Genomic DNA, 22,726 nt, shown 5'->3' on the forward strand with positions numbered 1-22,726 from the left:
ACCTCGTCCGGTCTTTCTTTTCGCCTAAGGTGGGCGGGTTGCGGGGAGGGAGCCGTCGAGGCGCGGACGTGGCCAGTCCCGCAGGGGTGGGTGCGAAACAGACACACACAGCATGCGGGAATCTTGGTCTGTGACCGTCGGTCTGCGGCCACCGAACTGGGGGGACAGAACCTCACGAGGAGCCGGTCCGTGGTTATAAAAGGACTAGAACCCGAGGGATGGAAGCGAAGGGGACAGAGGGGCTGGCTTCCACTTCCTTTGTGACAAGCGGCCCCTGGAGACCAGCTGTTTCTCCCACACCCCAGGGGTAGGACCAACTCCCTGGGAAGGTGAACCCATCACCAGGCGGCCGACAGGGCACAGGCAAGATCAGGAAAATGCTCTCTGTAGCAATCACCCATCACTAAACCCTACAGGGCGTGAGGATGAGGTGGTCTAGTTCAGGGTCTCCAAGCGAAGAGCCCAAACCGTGTCCATGATACAACTGGTTCCGTTCCGTCAGCACCTCTGTGTCCCCGTGACATCAAAGCAAACGTTAGGTATAAGTCATGTGGGCAAGTGAGACCGCTCCCAAGCTACCGGGAACATATGGGGAGTTCAGAGACAACCTGTACCTGAGTCCAGGCTGTAACAAAAACTGGCCTACAAACAGAACGTAGGGGCACCTGGGTGGCTCAGTCGGCTGAGTATCTGACGTCAGCTCAGGTCACGATCTGGCGGTTCACGAGGTTGAGCCCCACGGGGCTTGCTGCCGTCAGCTTCAGAGCCTCTGTCTGCCCCCGCTTGTGTTTCCTCTCAAAAGTAAAAAAAAAAAAAAAAAAAAAAAAAAAAATTAAAAAACAAATGTATCTCACGGTTCTGGGGGCCGGAAAGCGCAAGATCAGGGCGCTGGCAGATCCGGTGTCTGGCAAGAGCCTGCGTGGTTCACGGCCAGCTGTCTTCTCGCTGTGTCCTCGCAGGGCAAAGGGGGGGGTCAGATCTCTCTTGGAAAGTCCCTAATCCCATCATGGGGGTTCCACCCTTGTGACCTAACTCCCTCCCAAAGGCCCCACCTCCAAATACCATCGGCGGGGGGAGGGACGGGACTAGGGCTTTAACATAAATTCTGGGGGAGCCATTCAGCCTGTCCCCTCTACACACACGAGACCGAGTTACACAATTTTCTGTGAACTTTATTGACCCTTGCAGGATACAGTACCTGTGCTTAACACACCCTGCAGTACTCTCCCCATTTATTGCCATGTTTTATAGCAGAAATATAGAAGCCATATTTTTTTAAGGAAATATAAAAATGTTTATAAACGGACCACGTTTTGCCAAAAGCAAGGTACAAATGCCACATGAAGAACGAACTAGACACTTCACAAGACTAACTGGACAACAAAACTGTGGGATTCAGGTGTGTGGCACGTGGTTACATCGAGATAGTCGCGGCTACCTTGCTCATTAGCGCGGCCAGCAGGGACGCAGAAAAGACGATTTCGAGAAGGCGTAAAAACCCAGCCGGACACAGCCCACTGCCTGTTTCCAAAAGGCAGCCGCTGGGTTCCACGAAGGCCTCTCCCACGCTAGGCGCGCCGCGGCCGTCTACAGTCTGTAAGTGGACAAGCTGTGGCCACAGGGCCTCGGCATCAACAGGCCTCCAAAAGCTAGCAAATCCATCCTGGACGCTGGGCTCGAGGGTCTAATGGGCCAGCAGAGGTGATGTTGTCTGAGCCGGGTTCCACTGTAGCTCCGGTCCCCGGTCCTACAAAGACTGAAGTGGCTCCGCCAGCGCCGGCCTCCCCCGCTCACGAGGCCCTTGAGGGGGCACAGGTCCCGCATGCCCTCAGAGGCACAGACCTCAGCTTGTGTGTGCACAGAAAGCAGCCAGCCAGAACGTGGGGAAGAGAGCCACTTTTCACACCCTCCCAAACCCCATCTCCCCCCAGAAGCTCAATCAACAGAAGACACTCACTTCAGGTCTACAAGACTAATCTGCTTTGCCTGGGAGACGGCTCGGTGTGTTACGGTCTAGCGACTGGAACCCGTGCTGACCCTTCACACCGATTCGCTTCACCGGAATAATCCAGTCTCCCAGTCAGCAGGACCACCGCTTCCATCGGAGACTGGCTTTGCGTGTGATCCCGAGGTCACTGTCCACCTGCAAAGTGAACTCTGAATCAGAAAGCTGCTGTCTGCACCGGCTGGCTGACAATCAGACAAGCCGCCCACTCCGGGGGAACAGCGCTTCGCTTCTTTGAGCGATTCTCCCGCGGTGGACAAAACGGATCTTTGGCTTATGCCTCACAGAGGGAAACAAACTGTTTGCTCGTACAAAACATTCTGTTGAAACGCGGAAGGAAACATTCTCAAGTCCTGTCACCCAAGTTAATATTCCTGATGCAGAAACCCACACGGAGAGTCAGCAATTCATTCAGTTCTATTTCCCCCCACCAAAATGCATCCCTCGTAGAAATCAATCATTCCATTTCTAATTAAGAAATCATGATTTAATTTTAGACTCTGAAATCTACACTCCATCAGCACCTCTAGACAAGCAGCACACGCCCAAACGTTTCCGGCCCAGGGCCTCTGCTCTCCCCTGGAACTTCCAGGCCGCTGTGTTGGCACCTACCAGACCTTCCATCCCCCAAGTTTACCCGGTACCTTCCTTGCTCCCAAAATCCTGGGTCTTCCCCTCGGAGAGCTGCTACGCCAGCAAGAGAGGACAACGATTTGTATCAACAAACGCAGAACAGTGCCACGTGCACCTGGTCAAGTATTACTGCAGGAACTCGATGTCCCATCCCAGAGACCCAGAAATTTTTCCTCCTGCCTCCCACCTTGGCAAAGCCAGGTCCTGCCACAAGCCCAGAAAAATACGGACCCCTCCGGCTGACAAAGAGCAGACCCGGGCTCCTTGAAGAGAACAAAACAACCCTTAAGGTCCCTGGGAAGAGAGAGCGATTTGACAATGAGCAAGATTTAGCTCTACCTTCTCAATGACCAATCTTTTCTGAACGGTGCAGAGGGAGCAGACCTGGACATGCGGCGGGTTCACGGTGGGCTCTTCTTTCTGGAAGCGCTGAAATGTCTTACCCTGTTCACACACACTCACACACACACACTCACACACCTCCACGACAGGTGCACTGCCCTCTGAAGAGTCACGTTTCAAGAGTCACACTGCAGAACAAGTGCGTTATAAAATTTATTCATGTAAGCATTCAGACACTTGTAGGTGGGCAGGATGATACGCGGTTTCACAAGGAGCGACAGGAGATCCTACCAGAAAGGACGGTGCAGCGGGCGCGGGGCTGGCAGTGGCACAATTTCAAACAAATGTTAAGACGAGAGCACTTCATCGGGGAGCAACTTAAAATAATTAAAGCTTCATGAGGCCAGATATGTTCCGATTTAAAACACTAAGAAATAGTACCATCAAATGAAAGGAAATCAACCTCTACGGGGACCAACAGGGCTGTCGGGCAGACGAGAGGGCGGTGTGCGTGTGTGGAGGTACAAAGAGTGTTCGCAGGAGGGGTGCTTATTATCATTAATGGCAAACCCTGCAGATACAAAAGAAAACCCAAATCACTGATCACATAATTCAAAATTTACATGTAATAAAGGCAAGGCAAGAGACTCGAGTTACGGCCTGTCAAATATTTACTCCACTGACATTATCTACAGAAGCACTCGGCCAATTTGTACACGGGGACTCCTGACACACGCCAGAAGGGTTTCCGTAAAAACGACACTATATACAATCTGTACACTGACCCACCAGAGCGATTCCCCATCTCCCGGGGAGGGGAGTGATCAACTTAAAGCAGGATACCTGAGGTTTCATTTCGGATGTGGCCTTATCGTGATCCCACATATACATTTCAGGGCCTGTTTTTGTTTTTAAAGACACTTTCCTTGATATGTGCACACTGGCTAAAATTAAAAACAAGAACCATAAAATAAAATGATCGCTTGAAGGAGCCGACCTGACCCACCCCCCCGGAGACTTCACGCGGTGCAGGCCGGGAGAAAGGGCGGCGCGGGGCCCCAGAACGGGCGGCTCGGGGTGGGGGAACGGCCCCCGGATGGCGCACCACTGCAGCCGAGTCAGCAAAGGCTCTCGTTGACTTTGTACGAGGAGGATGAAGAGGAAAAAAAGAAAAACAAAACCCCAAATGCCAAAGGAATTTCAGTGGGATGAAGTTCCTCCACCACTTAGAGAATATCTAGAGGGGGAGAAAAAAAAAAGAGAGAAGTGAATGTCATTTCTGTAACCTCCATGCAAAAATCCAAACCACCACCCAAATCCTACTTTTGCTGGGCAAGCCCAAGTCATAAAAAAAATTAGGCAAATATCAGCGGGTTAATCACTGAACAATGCATAAAAACTAAGAAAACTGTGATTTCGACACAACTTTTCACAGGTTAAATTCAGTCCATCGAAGAACTGAAAGTCTATAACAGAAAGTGAGAACACGTTCGGTCTCCCAGGGGGGAAAGAATTGAAGAACAGAACAATAAATGGCGTGGCTTCGCTTACAGTCCATTTTTTAAAATTAAGGAATCAGTAAAACCCAAACACATACACATGGCTGGATTACAGATGGGCACAAGAAAACCCATTTTGGCCACAAAAATATCGATGCTTGTTCAAGTAATCCACTTCCTAGAACTGTTTCAGAAATGGCGTCCAAAGAAGGAGCCGTGTATTTTGCACAAAGATGCCTCTTAGATTTTTTGTAATTGTAAAACAGGGAACAACTTTGATGTCCAACTGTAGAGAAACGGTTAGACAGACTAACCAAATTTTTAAACAGATTAAAAATTGTAATTATAGGGGTGCCTGGGTGGCTCAGTTGGTTAAGCATGCAACTTTGGCTCAAGTCATGATCTCGTAGTTCATGGGTTCGGGCCCCGCATTGGGCTCTGACAGCTCAGAGCCTGGAACCTGCTTCGGATTCTGTGTCTCCCTCTCTCTCTGCCCCTCCCCTGCTCTCTCTCTAAAATAAACATTAAAAACACTTTAAATTAAAAAAATTGTACTTATATTTAGCAACATGAGAAATACACACAAATGTGTACATAAAATTATACAGGCAGTACACATGTATAGTTTCACATGCACAATTTATTCTAAATACTATAGAATATCAAAAACTTATATGCACACTAATTTGGAGACATGTAAAAAGTTGGGCAAATTTATGATCTGTATAGAACAATGGAAGCCAATGAACAAAACTGATATTCCTAACTGGGCTGCACTGGTGGGGTCACGGCACTTTCTTCTGGTTTCTGTTAGTTCTGCAGTACTATCTTGCTCTGGAATAAAAACAAAAAAGGAGCGGGTCCTCTTATGGCCAAGATCCCCTCGGCTACCTCAAAACAGAGCCCAAGTCATAGGAGAGGGCTGAGGACCTGTTCAATGGAGAGAATGTCAAACATTCCAACCTCTGGCTCCTCTTTTAAGGCATTAAAATACTTGGCACCCTCCCAGAGAAAGGATCACGGAAGATCTTCTTGAAAAGCAGGCTCCGACCACAGATCCTAAAACTCATTTTCCAAGAAATATAAATGCCTAAGCCATGGGAGGAGTTGATGCCATGCAAAAAGAGCCACGCGTTAATTCAAATTAAGACACAGAAGTCTCTGAAATGCTTTAGACAAAAATCGTTTATTTTTTCTGAGGTGATCCACTGAGGGACCGCCTTTATGGAGCTAAATGGGAACGAGGCAGCAACAGTGGCCACTGTGGCATGGTGGCATGTGGGTGGGGAATACACAGGAAGAGCTCGGGGGGCCTCCAAAGAGTGAACGGACAGCACCTGCTAATAAGCCTGTGGGGACCCAGCTAAGAGCCCCCCAGGAGCAGGGTCCTCTGCTGGTTGCAGAGGAGAGCGTGTCTGCACATGACAAAGGAAAGGAAAACAAGACAGAATGGTCTGGAGGCCAGAAGAAAGAACGTGGACTAGTGTTTGGCTAGTACAAATTTATTTATTTATTTATTTATTTATTTTTTAACATTTATTTATTTTTGAGACAGAGAGAGACAGAGCATGAACAGGGGAGGGTCAGAGAGAGAGGGAGACACAGAATCCGAAACAGGCTCCAGGCTCTGAGCTGACAGCACAGAGCCCGACGCGGGGCTCGAACTCACAGACTGCGAGATCATGACCTGAGCCGAAGTCGGACGCTCAACCGACTGAGCCACCCAGGCGCCCCACGAGTACAAATTTAAACATGATGTGGACAGCGGCAATCACATCTGACTTACAGATGCTCAACGCTCACACCAGCGGCGGCCGAGACCCCAAAATGTGGCCAGTTCACACTGAGACGTGCTGTGAAGCGTAAAACACACCGGACTGCAAAGACCTGGTAAAAAGCAGGTGCGAAACGCCTCCCCGGTAACAGTGTGCACCGACCACGTGTCGAGAAAGATGTGGCAAGCAGTGGGTTAAAAAATCTATTATTACAACTAACTTTACCTGTTCTGCTCTTCCGGTTTTCTCACGAGGTAACTAGAAAACCTGAAGCTCTGTGCGTGGCTCACACTGTCTACTGGAGAGCACGGGTGGAGATCCCCTGGGTCCACAGTGCCAAGGAGGGAGCAGAGAGATCAACAAAAATGCACAGGCCACACCCCCGTGCCCTGGAGCCTCGGGGAAATCGGGTCACGTGCGGGCATCCCTGCTAAGCATCTCAGGCAGTTTGAGACAACGTGGAAAAGAGTCCTAAAAGGGACGCTAGGAAAGCAGCAAACCAAACCAAGACCACACACAGAACCACCAGAACCAGCCACGTGATTTCATGGTTCCTTTTAACAGGAATTTTCGAAACACAGCTAGAATGGGGAGCGAAGGGAGTCCAAACTGCTCCGAGAAATGAGAAAAGTGGACATTAAGTTATGATGAAGGAACAGGGGGCAGCCGAGGAGCTGAGAAGGATCGTCTCACGACCAACAGCCGGTGAGCCCTCTAACAACGCCACACGGCTGTCCCTGCACGTGCACGCCGGACAGTACACGCAGACCTGTCAGCCCCTGTGCGGGTGAGCGGACGGGTGACTGCAGCTCTCCCTTCCTTTATGCCTCAGATTTGTTCCTGTCAACAGCAGGGAGGGGGGTAAACCCGAAAGTGTAACGGGGTCCTTCCAGCCTCAGAATAGGCGGCGGCCACGTAAACGGGCCTCATTCTCCAGCAGCCCTCGAGCACCGGCTGGGAAGGCCAGACACCTTCTACAAAGGAGCCTGTGGCCGTGGGGACAAACCTGCAGGGAGGAGTGAGGCCGGGCCCCTACATCCCCCTTCACCAGGGCTCGGCCCCTGCCAGAGGGCAGCCCCTTCGGCCATCACTTCCAAGTGGCAAAAGGAACCCAACGTGCCCCCAACTTCCTTATGTGTTGTCAAGGCAGCCTCTCTGGGAAGAGCTGAAATGTTCCTCACTGTCACTGAGGCTCGGCCTTGCTCTGGAAGGGGCTCGGACAATTCACAATTGTGAATTGAGCCTGGACAATTCACAATTCACCTGGAAGGTATTTTTTGTTTTCTTTTTTAATTTTTTAAATGTTTGTTTACTTTTGAGAGCGAGCGACCGATTGCAAGTGGGGGAGGGGCGGGCAGAGGATCCGAAGTAGGCTGTGCACTGACAGCAGAGAGCCCGATGTGGGGGCTTGAACCCACAAGCCATGAGATCATGACCTGAGCCAAAGACGCTTAAGCAACTGAGCCACCCAGGTGCCACAAAGGAGGTGATTTTCAAAGCCATGACGTGGCTGGCTTTTGGGAGAGTTGCAAAGGTTTGGGGGTGCAGAGCAGAGCCTGGGTCACAGCACACCTCTCCACTCTCTCCAACCCCCCCAAATGACTGCCCTTCCGCGGGAGTGACATCGAAGCGACCTTCACAAGGAGGCTATCGCAAGTCTGAGAGTGGGTGGGGAAGCCCAGGCCGTCCCCACCCCCACCCCCACCCCAGGGCCACAGGCAGGGCAGAGCACACCTGCCGACACAGCAGGGCTCCCGGGCACTGGGGGTGGGGGGGAAGAAGTGGCCTAGGCACCCGAGGAAGCGAACACGCCCATGTCCTAACTCACCGAGCCCCAACTTCTGGCACCGTGGGCCTGACTTTGAAAGCAGAAAACCAAGCGCATTACAAACACATGGGTAAGGAGCACACCTCTCCGGCTGAGGGTCAGGCTGCCTCACTAGGAGCAGACAGGCCTTTTAAAGGCACTGGGCATTTACGTGGTAAGAGCTACAGTCTCACAAAGTCTGTGGTCCTTCCATATTCCTATCATTCTTTTACAGTGATTGAGTTCTATAACTCAGAACTTTCTGAAACTTGATTCTGTTTCAACCGTGTGGCGGGAAGCTAACAGCACCCGACCGGGAACGAAGCGCCCCAGGGACAGAGAGGGTTGACCAGCAGTCCCTTGGAAGGGCAGAGAGAGCCACGGGGCAGACACGGCAGAGCCCTCCTCCCTGGACACAGTTACCTCTGCAGGCGCTGGACGAGCTGGGCCACCATGGTGTCCGAGATCCCAGGGCAGGCCTCTTCCGCCAGGTAGATGGCCCCGCGCAGTTCCTCTATGGGCCCCGTGTTCCCGCCACACGACTGGCTCTTCTCCTTCAACTGGAAACACACAAACACAAAGAGCAGCATGACCCACATGGGCACGGGGATCGCCGAGCGCCTCCTATACAGGGTTACATGACGTGCCAGCCCAGACCACTGCCCCCTTCCGTTCCTTTCCAGGAACAACTCTGTGACAGCACTCTGTACAGGAAGGGCAGGAGTCAGACCTACGTCACCACCTCTGCTAGCAAGAAACAGAGACAGCTAGCCTTCTGTGCATCTTTTCAAGATCTGATCGAGGCATCCGTCCCTCTGCTCATTCCACTTCGACCTTAATCTCTACCAGAAAAGCAATCCCAAAGTCGCTCAGCTCTGGCTTCCACAGCAAAGCTGCAACGTGCACTGTGGCTTAGATCCTGGTGGTAAGGGGCTGGCTCTGAAGGCTCCAGCAAATGGCCTTTCTGGACCCGGGGGCTGTCAAAACATTCTCCTTCGTGCAACCGACTGGCACCCCTAAATTCTGGGAAGCTGGCATCCCTATCGGCCCCTCTGCCCCCATAAGAAATCACGACGGTGTCCTCAGCACCGCCTCACGTGAGGCTGATGACTCGTAAGCCCTCTCTGGGATAGATGTGACCAAGACGTGCCCCATGACAAGGAAAGCTGTTCCAGCACCAGGCAGCAGGTGCACGGCTGAGCCTCTCCAAACAAGAGCCCCCTCCTCGATTTCACCTTTAGGAAATCATTCACCTTTAGTTTCGGCTTTCAAGCTGCTGGGAACACATCACTCCCGGCACCAACCCCATCCTGACCACACTTCCCCCTTCCGCCGGCTGAAGGGGCACACGAGGGAACCGAAAGCCGTGGCGTTGGAGGGGCCGCGGGAGGGGGTTCGCTCGCTGGGCTCCTGCTGGTCACAGACTGTGGTGCGGCAGACCCGGAGGTGGCCACCTGTGTCTGTCTAGGACTCCCCATCACTTAACAACCACAGAGAACAGCATTTACAAGTCCTGAGTGTGTAACCTCTGCCTTCCCCTGTTTCCCACTCGGTTTTCCTCCCTTGCTTGATCAGCCCCTGACTGGAGTGAGCCACCTGCACCCACTGATGTCAGGAACACGCGCATCCGCAGACACGGGGTTGAGGAGTTTTGGAGTATGATGTAAAATGACACACACTGAACACTTCAAACACGTGGTTACCGAGTACTACTAATAAAAACAAAGAAAAGACACCTGTGACTTTACCTTCAGGCTAGCAGGGAAAAAAAATCAAAATCAAAGCAGTATTCCATTTAGGATTAATTCATTAATTCAAAATAATGACTCCAGAACAGTTTCTTCATATGCCCCACGAAAAATACATGGCTTCAGACAAACAGGAAATACCTATGCCATTTTCCCAAACTGCCTGACGCTGGTGGAGCGCCAATGGCAAGATCACAGGGGAGCAAGGGAACATCCAGAAAGCCTGAAGGACCACTCTCCCAAACTACACAATAATGAGCAAGATGGTGTCTTATGGACAGAAGAGGAAGAGTGCAGGTACCCAGAAAAATCAGCCAGGACGAGAGCCAAAGAGGGACACAGAGAGGCCTCCACCTGCCCTGTGGGAAACCCGTGCGTTCAGTGGTTTCAACTCCACACTCCAGGCCCCTCAGGCATGTTCGAGCCTGGCCCCTCAGCAAGCATGGCCCCTCAGGCAAGTTCGAGAGGGCAGACCCTGGGCAGGGGATGGACTAGGAGCTGGACGAAGCCAACCCGGACACCGGGCGGGGGGAGGGACCTTGCCAAGGGGGAGTCACTGTGTGACTGAGGTTCAGGCCAAGTGGAGTGAGCAGGGCGGGGAGCCTGTGTGTATGGAGGCTCCCCTGCGGAGCTCTGAATCACCAAACAGAAGGTACTAGAGTGCGACTCGTTCTGAATTATCTTACAGGCAGCCTGAGTGTGTGTGTGTGTGTGCGCGCTGGGGGGGGGCTCAAAAAAAAAAAAAGGACAGGGAGATCTCGAACTTTACTTTCAAATCACCTACTAACTGGATGAAGAATAATCTTCAGTTTCAAAATCTATTGTTGAGAACATCTCAAAATGCCATATACATATAGGTACCTACATGAGTCAGGGGTAGGGATGTGGGGGGCTCCCCAGGGAAGGAACAGGGAACCAGCACATGGGTGTGGTCCCAGAACGAAGGAGGGACAGGGGCTGCTCACTGGGGACACTGGTGGCCTGCTGGGTTAAGTGACTACAGGAGGATCCCACTGAAATATGGAGGCACTCTGGGACAACTCAGGTCTCCAGGAATCCGATTTCTCCTTTCAAATAAAATTCTACTTTTTACATCACCATACACTTGTCTGCGGCAAAGCAACCACGCTACAGCCAAACAGATTTTGTAGAAGGTAGTATAACTGAGGCTGAAAATCGCCCTGGTCACACAGAGACTTGGGCTGGGCCAGAACACTTGAGGTGACATCACAGGGACGTTTCCCAGGAGGGGCGCCGGGAAGGTCGTGCCCAATCCCGCCCAGCCTCAGGGGACCACGGTGCGGACTCTCCTCCTGCTTATGCCAACTTCTTCTAACCTCCCAAATGCTATGGGCAACATGTCACAGAAAGAGGACCCTGCTCCCCACTACTTCCCCCGCCACATCCCCCCCCCCCCAAAGTCAACTGGGGATCTTACCTCTGCAAACAGAGGAGAAATAATTGTAGATAAACACTGAGAGAAAGGCCTCTTTGGGATGTCTTTCATCTTAGGGAAGAAAGAAAAGGTAATCAGAGGGAAGTATTTTAACATTCATACTGCAACAATTCAAACTGTAGACTTCAGACATGCATCACATCAAATCTGAAATGCTGTCTGTTTGCGGGGATACCCAATGGGTCTGTCTTGCTGTCTTTCACCAGACTACAATGTTTCATTTGCAGCAATGGGCAACAAGCATGCAGCTGGGGAAACCAGGGTCCGAGTTCCAAATGGAAAGACCCACGAGGTCCCAAAAGTGGCATCTGTATTCCAACACTGTGCTACCTATGTAGTGGGACTTGACTACAGAAACCAGAACCAAAGCTGACTGTTGCCAAGCGACTGTCGTAGGACAGCGGCCTATTTTCTACTTTTGCAACCTCTATAATAACTCCTATCTGCTTATCAAAGCCAGACTTATAGGATCACCAGGGGGCAGCCACTGGTCTACACTGCCGGAGAGGGACTATGCCACCGTGCTGTAAAAAGATTTTAAAAATACAGTTTTTCATAAACTTAAATAGGCATAAAACCAATTAATCAAAATAAGGTTTTATATATGTACCAAAAGCACTACATTTGTTTTTAAGATCTTAAACAAAAACTTCATCCCAAAATTCTGGTACCTTTTATGAGTAACCCCAATTCACAAAGCAATACCCTGACCCCTGCTAATGTGCAAGTGTCAGGAAACGGATTCCACGGTGGTGGTGCAGGGCTGGGGGTGGGGTGGGGAGACAGCAGCAGCCTCTGCAGAGCAGACCTGAGGCCAGATTCTCAGGTCTGACTCTCTGGGTCATGAGACAGAATCTTTTTCTTTTTTTTCTTTTGTTTTTTAATTTAAATTCAAGTTAGTTAACATACAGTGCAATCCTAGCTTCAGGAGTAGAACCCAGTGATTTGTCACTTCCATATAATACCCAGCGCTCATTCCAACAAGTGCCCTCCTTAATGCCCATCACCCATTTAGCCCACCCCCCCCCCCACCCACGTCCCCTCCAGCAATCCTCAGTTTGTTCTCTATATTTAAGAGTCTCTTGCTGCTTGCCACCCTCTCAGTTTTTATCTTTTCCTTCCCTTCCCCTATGTTCACCTGTTGTGTTTCTCAAATTCCACATAGGAGTGAAATCGTAGGATACCAGACAACATAACCTCTTATCTGTCAATTCAGGGACAGCGAAATTCCAAAAAAGCCTGCCCAGTAAAGGAGCAGGCTCCACACAAAAGGGACTCAGGACCACCACTGGCTGATGATGACAGGTGTTAGTCGCTGAGCCAACGTTACCTTATTCCTTTCTAAGTCTGAAGGCTGAAGGGCTCCATTCTCAAGATTCTTTGGATCTTTCTCCCGGATAGTGAAGATCCAGTCCCCAGAGTCGCTGCCTCCAGACGCCTGGCTGTCGGTATCTGTTTCCCTTTGTAGAGAAATGCAGGCCAACTCCGTGAGCCAGCGCACGGCTCCGTCCCAAGGAGACCCACGCTCTCCTGCCCCAACCGAGCACTGGGCACTGCCCAGCCACCCCCCAGACTCCACCCCTACCTCCCATCTCCACTCTCCACCACCACACCCCCCTGACCCTCCTTTCAGAAGAGGACCTTGCCTCCTGCCTCAGAGAAAAGGAGAGACCATCAGACTGAGGCTCCCATAACTTCCCACAGTGCCGGCCGCACCCCACTTTCCATCCCGCCTCCCGAAAGGGAGAGAGGCGTCTCTTCTGCAATACAATCCCCCGCTGCGCGACAACCCCTCTCCCGGAGGGCACTTTTCTCCTCTTGGTCTCCCTTCCCATGAACAACAAGTAGCCAGGCCTGTGGCTCCCTCAACACACCCGCCCCTCGAGCTACGGCCATGTCTCAGTCTGAATTCTTGGATGTGTTACCTACACTCACGGCCTCCATTCCTTACATTCTACTCACGCCAGAACCAACCTTGCCCCTGCACTGATGCCCAAGGCCACTGATGCCCAGCACACCACTGGACAAGGTGGCTACTGCTCAGTCCTTCACCTACTTGAGCCCTGAGCCTCAATGTTCCTGCTCATCACCCTTCCCCTCCAGGCTCTCTGCACCCAGATCGCCCCTGACCCGGGTCATCCACAGGGTCGTCCTCTACACTAGGTGCTTCCCAGCACTCGGCCCTAGGCCTCCGGTCCTTCGCACTCTGCAGATGGAATCTGGGCAGCACCATTCACTCTCGTGGCTCCAATGACCATTTAGAGCGTGATGACTTAAAATCCATGACCCTCGCCTACACGCCTCCTGAGCCTGGATGCCATTCTACACTGGACACATCCTCTTGGATGTCTCATCAGTGACTCACAGCCTGTATTCAGGACACTGTCCTAACGGCCCCCACGTTCACATCAGAGCAGGTGGTCTAGCTTCCCCCGACACCTCGTTCGTGTCTTCAGCTAACGGAATTCCAACAGGCTTAACTTGATGCCTGTTTTTAGTAAGCAGCTTCCCACAGAGCTTGTACAACCCAAGTGTCTACCACAACACAACACGAGATCATAAAAAACATCCGTTTCTATCTTTTAAAAAATACTTTTAAGGCAGTTTGATCAATATTTTTAACAGCAGGAAGAAGAAAAGGAGAAGGAGGCCAGTTCTAGTCCTTTAAGAGCAATTCCGCCATACGGATTTTTCCTGGACAGACTCCACTGGCAACAAAAAGAGGCTAATAGGCTCCCAAACTGTCCCATGCAAACACAAGAATCCCCATCAAGCCAGATTATCTAAAGACATATCGAATTCACAAGCAAGGCAGTAACAACCACTCCCCACCCCCCACAACACCCAAACAAGAGACAAGAACACACACGAACATGACGCATGCCCAGGGCTCACAGGCACCCCCCCCACCCCCACCCCCACCCCTACAGCCCACAGGAGCCCGGCTCATGTGCACCCTACAATCCGGGGGAGCCGACTCACGTGTCTGAGTCTTCAGAACCGGAGTCTTCGTGGCTCTGCTCGGCCCTCCATCTCTTGTACCTGTCGATGAGCTCGGTCAGGTAGGAGGTCTTCTTTGAGTTGCGTATTATAAACTTGTGCTTCAGTAACTCCTTAGCAGTGGGTCTCTGGGAAACAAACCACCAAACGAGAGAAAGCATAAGATGAAGTTCCCTGCATTCTGATTCTGCCCTGAAGGACAGACTTCAGCCTCAAAATGTCAAACAAGCATGCTAAAACTAAACTAAAGATCAAGTTCTGCTTCAGAGTTCGTTTCCGTAACAAAAGCCATTATTCAAACAACAGTCGTTGGGCACCCGTGGGTGAGAGTCCACGTTCAGTGTGGACACACAGCACTTAGTATCTAATGCGGTCCTGAACATTCTATAGGTAACCATCCGATGAAAGCAAACAACCTTCCTCTAGAAAAACACATTTACACAGGAAACGTGTCAGAGAATTTCAGAGATCATTCAAGACACCTAGAACACATACCTTCTGGTGTTCACACGACATGTTATTACAAATGCCGGCAGGAGAGAAAATATATATTCTGTATTACCTTGGTGATCTTCTATGTTAACGTTTGGCTCCTTCTCCCCAACACAGTAAGATAAATGTTCATTTGGCTACATCTAGAGGAAACTAGAGAGGAGCCAAGAGATTCCCTTTTCTTGATACCGAAACAGAACCCAAGTTCCCTGGCTCATCAGCTTCCCCAATTCAGAAATACTGGTTTCCTTCGTCTGTCTCTTCCCCTGGGATTGGGGCGAGGCCCTCACCCAGGGCCTCGGTTCAGCCTGGCCACAGCCACACAGCATACTTGGAACTTGGCAACCGCTTTTGAGGATGGCAAACCCAATCATTATGGGGAGCATGGCTTCCCAGGGAGAAATGAATGTAGCCCAAACCGGGGCAAACAGCAAGAACACACAAACAACACCAGTTAGACTAAGGTCCCACTTAGTCCGAGTTACTAAAGCTTTATTCACGAGAGCCGGGCAGGTGTCTCAAATTCAAGCTTACAGAAAACCTGGGTCACCTCAGGTTATGTCTCCCTCCCTGTCAGTTTCCCTGACTGTGAAGCTCCACATGTGTCAGAAGTGCTCAAACCCTCAGCTTCTCGTCCTTTCCCTCCATGCGCGTGGGGACCAGGCAGGGATGGGGATGTGTGCACTGGGTAAGTAGGCGGATACTAGAAGTCGACTTGGCATGGGATACACATCGCGGGTGTGTCTTCTTAAGTGCTGCTGCACCGTGGCGGGGGGGCTCACATCAAGACAGCACGTCCAGAGCGGTGTCGACAGAGAGAGGAACAGTCCACACCCCTGACGCCTGATGCTTTCCTGAGATGCCGGCTTGTGTGGCCTCAGGCTGCACCCCCAGAGGTTCGGAGAAAATGTTGCATTTCCCCATCGCATTCCTTCACAAAGCTGGCATATTAGAGAACCATGGTGCTCTTGTAAACTTAGTCACCCCTTTTCAGATAGGAGCTCATTAAAAAAGGGCTTCGGCTTGGCCTTCAGCCAATGCTGCTGCAAAACTCAGAAACAAATCAAGGGCATACGGTGCTATACACAACACCGAAATACAAAGGTAACTTTCAAAGATATATCCTAATTGAGAGACAATTCGGCTAACGCTGTATAGGGTTACTGCCATATGACTCTGCCAGGGTCAACTGTACCCAAGAAAAGAGTAAAAAGGAAAGGATAGGAGGGCAAGGTGGGTGATTCACTTCTGTTTTTTTTATTTGCCTTTTCTTTCCTAACACACACCAAGAAGAAACTGAAAACATCTACTTTAAAGACACATTTAGCCATTATTTTTTTGGCCAGACTTCGCGATTACTAAAAACGGCTTAAAATAGCCTGACCTTTCACTATAAATATTAAAAATTTAGGATTCCACATATAATATTAAGGAGAACAGTCTTTGGGCTCAATGAGGTTATGAGAAGGTAGACAATCTGAAAGGAAATAAGTAGATTCTCGTTTCTTGCAAGATAAACAATAAATAAAAACATTTGCAACTCAAATCAATCATAGCCATGTAGAAAAAAAATTAATGTGGGGCGCCTGGGTGGCTCGGTCGGTTAAGCTTCCGACTTTGGCTCAGGTCACAATATCATGTTTCGTGAGTTCGGGCCCTGCATTGGGCTCTGTGCTGACAACTCAGAGCCTGAAGCCTGCTTCAAATTCTGCGTCTCCCTCTCTCTCTCCCCCTCCCCCGCTTGTGCTCTCTCAAAAATAAATAAATGTTAAAAAAAAAAAAATTAGAAAAAAAAATCAACGAGATTGTGAAGACAATGGTGACTAGGACAAGAGCGATTACAGAAATTCCAAGAAAATGTATCTAGACCAAGTGTGGCCGCACAGGAAGAGACGCCCGCCCCGAGCTTGCAAGACTCACAAAGCTTGGCTCCTTGTTCAAACAGGCTTCAACAAACTCCTTGAGGGCTTTGCTGTAGTTGCCTTCCAGCGTCGGGGGATTGTTCTTTGGAATGAGGAATAAAACCTTCATGGGATGCAGCTCGGAGTGAGGGGGCTCCCCTTTTGCGAGCTCGATGGCTGTTATGCCCAGGGACCAGATGTCTGCCTGCAACAACAGAGCATCTTTAGAGACACCGGGAAGTGAATAAATTCAAATAAATAGATTTCTTAAGGTAGGAAAAAAAAATTCACGCACATCTCAGTGTACTTCTGAGGTTTTAAAGATCATTATTTTTAAGTGAACAGAAAAAAGGCTTTGGAATAATTTCAAAATAGGCGACACATAGGAGAAAATTTAATACATAAAACATCCTCTGGCCCTGCACCTCGGCAGCTTTTACAATTATTCATCCTCCATTTACTGCTGGAAGTACAAGGCACTCCATGTTAACTGAAGTCCCCGGAGTTGTAGGATGGGTAAGGAGAGGTGAGCAGAGAGGGCACACTGGGGGCGTGGAGGGGTTCCGCGACTCATCCCATCAAGCCAGCTTACGACTAAGCACAGCTGTGAGGTCGAGAGCAGGCACACTGGTCCCAGAGACTTGGGTTTAAACGCCAGTTCTACAACCAAAGCCTTATGACATTACACAAAATATCTGGCCTGTGAGCCCAGTTCTCTCATCTGTAAGATGGGAATAATACCAGGGTGGTTGAGCAAGATGCCTCACATAGTGCCTAGAACTTAAAGGAAATGGGTTTCTTACGAAAATGTTCAAGCGCACATAGAAATGGAGAATATTAACTGAATGTACCCCCCCCCCCAGACTCATCACATGAAGTTACTAATTATTAACAATTTGCCACATGGGCTTTGTCTATTTTTTGCCACAGTGCCTTGTAAAGGAAATCACACACACCATGACGTGCACCCTTTGCTTCAGCTTTGTAAGGGTTTTTTACTACCTATCAACACCTAAAATTAACAGTAATTTTAAAACTGACAATAATGTGGGGCACCTGAGTGGCTCAGTCGGTTAAGAATCCGACTCTTGGTTTCAGCTCAGGTCATGATCTCACGGTTAGTGAGTTCGAGCCCCACGTCGGTCTCTGCACTGACAGCATGGAGTCCTCTTGGGATCCTCTCTCTCCTTCTTTATACTGCTCCCCTGCTCGTGCTCTCTCTCAAAATAAATAGGTAAACTTAAAAATTAACAATAATTTAATATGCTGTAACAATAGTTAAATTTTCTCAATTCTTAAAGTATTTTCACGGTCAGCTTGCTGGAATCATGATCCAAAGGAAGCCCATACCTTGCGATCGGCCGGCAGGTCACCTAAGGCTCTTTTAATGTACAACAGTCTGCACCCTGCCCCATCTCCCCAGTGCCACTGTCTTGAGGAAGAAACAGGCCCCCAAATTATGGATTTGTCTGGTTTCTTCTGGAGTCAATTACTGCTGTTTTTCAAGCTCCTGTATTTCCTGTCAAATGACAGGTTAATTGGCTCTCGGGGCTTGGTTAGATCCACCGCTGGCAGGAAGCAGGAGGCATCACACAGGGTCCAGCTGCCCAGTCCCACTCCTGCTGTGGCCACAGGGGGTCAGCTGGGGGGAACCGAACCCCATGGCCATGGGAGGCAAGTAAAAAAAAAAAAAAGCAGGTAGTCTTGAAGAAAGCAGTTAAGGAGGCTCCCTCGGCAGTTGCTAGCAGCCCCCGGCAAAGGGGACAGCCGCTGTTAAGGACACAGCAGGACCAAGGGGCCAGTAAAGCAGGGGAGGAGGTAGGGTGGCCTCTGCCCCACGGCAACTACCACACCTTTGGTGCTCTGCTCACCGGGCACTGGAAACCCATGGCAGATCAGAACCTAACCGATCCCTCCACTCACTCTACGGCAAGGAAACGGAAAGGCTGAGACACCGTTCGGGTCACGGCAGGACACAGACATTTCTGACCTTCAAGACCCACCGTGTCCTCACAACCCTAGTGAGTGCCAGAGACCCTCACGGCTATCTCCCCACCCAGCAGCCCGTGCGGTCGGGGCCAACCACACGCTCCATTTCTTCTGTTCTCAGTGAAGATGGCTGCAACAGGCGGCAAGCCCCATTCTAAATTCCTCGTCCTACAGGGATCGGACTGGAAGAGTCGGCACGGGGAGCCATATTCCCACTTGCCTTCCCTTGGCAGCCCGGACTCTGCTTCGGTTCACGTGTGTAGTTGCTTTTAAAATCAGCAAGGGGGCGCCTGGGTGGCTCAGTCAGTTAAGCGTCCGACTTCGGCTCAGGTCATGATCTCACGGGTTCGTGAGTTCGAGCCCCGCATCGGGCTCTGTGCTGACAGCTCAGAGCCTGGAGCCTGTTTCCAATTCTGTGTCTCCCTCTCTCTGACCCTCCCCTGTTCATGCTCTGTCTCTCTGTGTCTCAAAAATAAATAAACGTTAAAAAAAATTTTTTTTTAATAAAAAAAAAAAAATCAGCAAGAAGGTGACTGACCGCAGAGTGCCTGCCCCCAGGAGGGGGCAGCTGGGTCACGGGGGCGTGCGGCAGGACGAGAGCAGGCGTGCAGGGAGGGAGGGATGCGAGCGCGGGGGAGCACTCAGCCCTCACATGGCGGCAGCTCTTTCCCCTCAATGTCCAGCTGCCACTCCTGCCTTCCTGGACTTGGCGAGAACTACTGCTCTTTGCAAAGCCTGCTGCTTGGCATCCATCTGCCTCCCGGCCGTACAGACACGGCCTTAGTCCCACTGACCCCTGGGACCGCCTCCAGGCCCCCAAGCATCCCACAACCACTTAAAAACTCGGTAATTGGAAGGCCAGACTGACGATGGTCTTTGCTGGCAGCCTCTCGTGGCATGCCCGTGCACTTACTTCCCTCAGGCTCCAGGCCGGACAATAAGCAGACAGCCACAACATTTCAAGGACCCGGCCCCTGCTTCCACACGCCAGTACAGGCCAAAGGTCGGCCAAGGAAGACGCCTTCTCAGCCCCACCCATAAGACATCGCCAAGGTCCTCAGAGAGGCACAGGCATCGCCCTCTTGCGTCCCCGGGGGGGGGGGGGGGGGGGGGGGGCGGCCAGTACAGCTTCGTCATAGCAAAACATGTGCCAGCCAGCCAGCCAGCCAGGCAGCTGAGCCAGGAGCCCGTGTGTCACGCCAGCTCTTGAATTCCTCTTTGGATCCTCCTAGATCAGCCAGGTGCCAGGTGTGTGGCTCCTGGCCTCTGGGCACCTGGTCCCCCTCTATCCTTTGTTCCCTGGGCTTCTCTGGGGGGCTCCCGAGCGTCTTCCTCCCTGGGGACTCCCTCTCCAAACATCTCACACCCTGCTGACTAATGTGGAGAACTTGATGGACACTTGAACACATGGCAAGGAAGCTGGCATTATGTATCAAAAGCCATAAAAATATCCACACTTGCTAAAACCAATTAATTCCACTTCTAGGAATCTGTCCTAAATAAGTAATTTTAGATTTAGAAAATGGTGTATGCTGCCCAAAACATTCAACAGCAGCATTTCTCACACTAAACCTGGGAGGAATGATTAAGTTGCTCTAACATATTTACGGAAATACTGCACATGTGACGATGTTGTTGACAGAGAATCAGAAATAACACCAGAGTCTATCTATTACTGTATTTAGGAAATGTGGCATCACATGGGAACACGTGTCTGGGTTTTAAAATGAAAGTTAAGTGGGGGAAGGGCGGTCATTTTCCAAAGCAATTAAAATCGAGGCATCAGAAGAGACCTGTTTTACTGCCATCTGGGAAAAACACGAAACTAGATATTAAAAGAAAACAAACGGGTTTTCGATATAAACCCAAGTCAACAGTTGTAAGGGCAGGCACTTTGAAATGCAGATACGTATCTGTGAACAGACTTTTTTTCCTACATGCACAGTTCTAGAGGCATGCTCCTAAGTGACCACAGAGTTACCTGGTATTGATGATCAGAGACTCTTGCCAGTGAGGCTGGGGTTGCTACTAAAATACAACATTCTAAACCCTTGTAATACCATGTTAATTAAGTAAAAGTAAGCTGACTACAAATCTGCAGATACAACACACTGTAAGTGGTATGAAAAATTTATGAACAGAAAATATTCTAGTAGGAACCACAGTCAACTGTCTATAATCACGAGGAAGAGGAGCGGGGAGAAAAACAAAACAAAACAAGAATCCTGCCTTTTGGCTCCCTGAGTAGCACGATGGTGGTGGTCAGAACAAGTGCCTTATGAAAGGTGACAAAAAGGGAGCCAGGAAGAAAGCGGTTGGTCCATTTTCTAAGTACGATGCATACGATGTGAAAGCACCAGCCACTGTCAATATAAGAAATACTGGAAAAACACTCGTCAGGAGAAATCAAGGAAACAAAGTCACATCTGATGGCCTCAAGGGTTGTATTTTTGAAGTGAGCCTTGTTGATTTGCAGGAACGATAAAGCTGCATTTAGAAAGTCAAGCTGATTAGTGAGGATGTTCAGGGCAAAAACTGCCTAATTTCCATGACATGGATCTTAGCTGTAAGAAAATGTGCTCCATGGTCAAAACACAGCAGACCAGGACTGAAGCTCATGGTGATGTCATGATTACTGATGGTTATTTGCTTCGTCTATTTTGTGTTGGTTTTACTAAAAAACGCAACAACCAGATGCAGAAGACTACTTATGGTCGACACCAACAGGTCTGACAAAATTGGAAAAAGGTGATAGAAATCACGACCCAAGAGGTACAGATAAATGACTTGAAAGAAGTGGTCAATAAACTGATTCTAAACAAGGGTGCCCGGTGGGGGGGGGGGGGGGGGCCTCAGTCAGTTAAGCGTCTGACTTTGGCTCAGGTTATGATCTCACAGTTCATGAGTTCAAGCCCTGCGTTGTTGGGCTTTGTGCTGACAGCTGGGAGCCTGGAGTCTACTTCCGATTGTGTGTGTGTCTGAGTGTGTGTGTGTGTGTGTGTGTGTGTGTGTGTGTGTGTGTGTGCCCCTCCCCTGACTGTGCTCTCTCTCTCTCTCAAAAATAAACATTAAAAAAATTTTTTTTCAATTTATAAACTCATTCTAGACTGCATCAGAAAAGATACAGAAAAGGCTTATCAGTCTATTTATCCACTCCGTGAGGTCTTTGTTAGAAAAGTAAAAATGCTGAAGAAGCCCACATCTGAATTAGGAAAACTCCTGCAGATTCATGGTGAAGGCAGTAGTTCTGGAAAAACTACTGGGGATGAAACCAGTGCTAAACTTGAACGAGCTGATGGATAGGAGCCACCAGTCTGAGAATCTGTTTAAAATTCAGACATTTAATGCTGACAAATAAAAAATCTTATTTGTGATGTTTAATTTCTTTTTTAATGTTTATTTATTTTTGAGACAGAGAGAGACAGATCATGAACGGGGAAGGGTCAGAGAGAGAGGGAGATACAGAATCTGAAACAGGCTTCAGGCTCTGAGCTGTCAGCACAGAGCCTGACGCAGGGCTCGAACTCACAGACCATGAGATCATGACCTGAGCCAGCATCAGAAGCTCAACCAACTGAGCCACCCAGCCACCCCAAAGATGTTTAATTTCTGATTGTCCTTTTTAAATCATCTAAACTTGGTGAATTAGATGTTCTAAACTGGTGGTGATATGAAGTTTTCTGAATTGGTGTATGGCTTTTACCCATTGCTCTTAGTTAATAAATAGCTGTGAATTGGAAGTGATTTGTTAAGCTGCAGTGATCTGGACCAGAAGTGTTATATAGGTGGTTAATAAAAGGAAATCTTTTCTGGGGCACCTGGGTGGCTCAGTCGGTTCAGCGGCCAGCTTCCGCTTAGATCATGATCTCATAGTTCATGGGTTCAAGCCCCAAGTCGGGCTCCGTGTTGACAGTTCAGAGCCTGGAACCTGCTTCAGGTTCTGTGTCTCCTTCTCTCTCTGCCCCTTCCCTGCTCACACTCTGTCTCTTTCTCTCTCTCAAAAATAAACAAACGTTTAAAAAAAATTTTTTTTAAGGAAATCTTTAAAAAAAAGAAAAAAGGAAGAAAGAAAAGAAAAA

The 22,726-nt window shown here is 49.7% G+C and overlaps 1 protein-coding gene and 1 pseudogene across 4 annotated transcripts in view; one reads left to right on the forward strand and one right to left on the reverse strand.

The window, feature by feature from the left end:
- Positions 1-3,180: 3,180 nt before the first annotated feature.
- Positions 3,181-22,726, reverse strand: part of STK24 (serine/threonine kinase 24) — a 121,559-nt gene continuing 102,013 nt past the window's right edge. For all 4 annotated transcript variants that reach the window (XM_053217320.1, XM_027065126.2, XM_053217329.1 and 1 more), the window contains exons 6-11: positions 16,678-16,863; positions 14,248-14,393; positions 12,596-12,725; positions 11,248-11,316; positions 8,485-8,621; positions 3,181-4,217 (exon numbers count right to left, since the gene is read on the reverse strand). In XM_053217320.1, coding sequence (XP_053073295.1) covers positions 4,181-4,217; positions 8,485-8,621; positions 11,248-11,316; positions 12,596-12,725; positions 14,248-14,393; positions 16,678-16,863 — 705 coding nt within the window. In that variant the 3' untranslated portion in view covers positions 3,181-4,180. The remainder of the gene's footprint in view (positions 4,218-8,484; positions 8,622-11,247; positions 11,317-12,595; positions 12,726-14,247; positions 14,394-16,677; positions 16,864-22,726) is intronic.
- Positions 17,616-22,167, forward strand: LOC106978327 (40S ribosomal protein S3a-like; annotated as a pseudogene).

This window comes from Acinonyx jubatus, chromosome A1 (assembly GCF_027475565.1).
Source record: "Acinonyx jubatus isolate Ajub_Pintada_27869175 chromosome A1, VMU_Ajub_asm_v1.0, whole genome shotgun sequence".
NCBI classification, from domain to species: Eukaryota; Metazoa; Chordata; class Mammalia; order Carnivora; family Felidae; genus Acinonyx; species Acinonyx jubatus.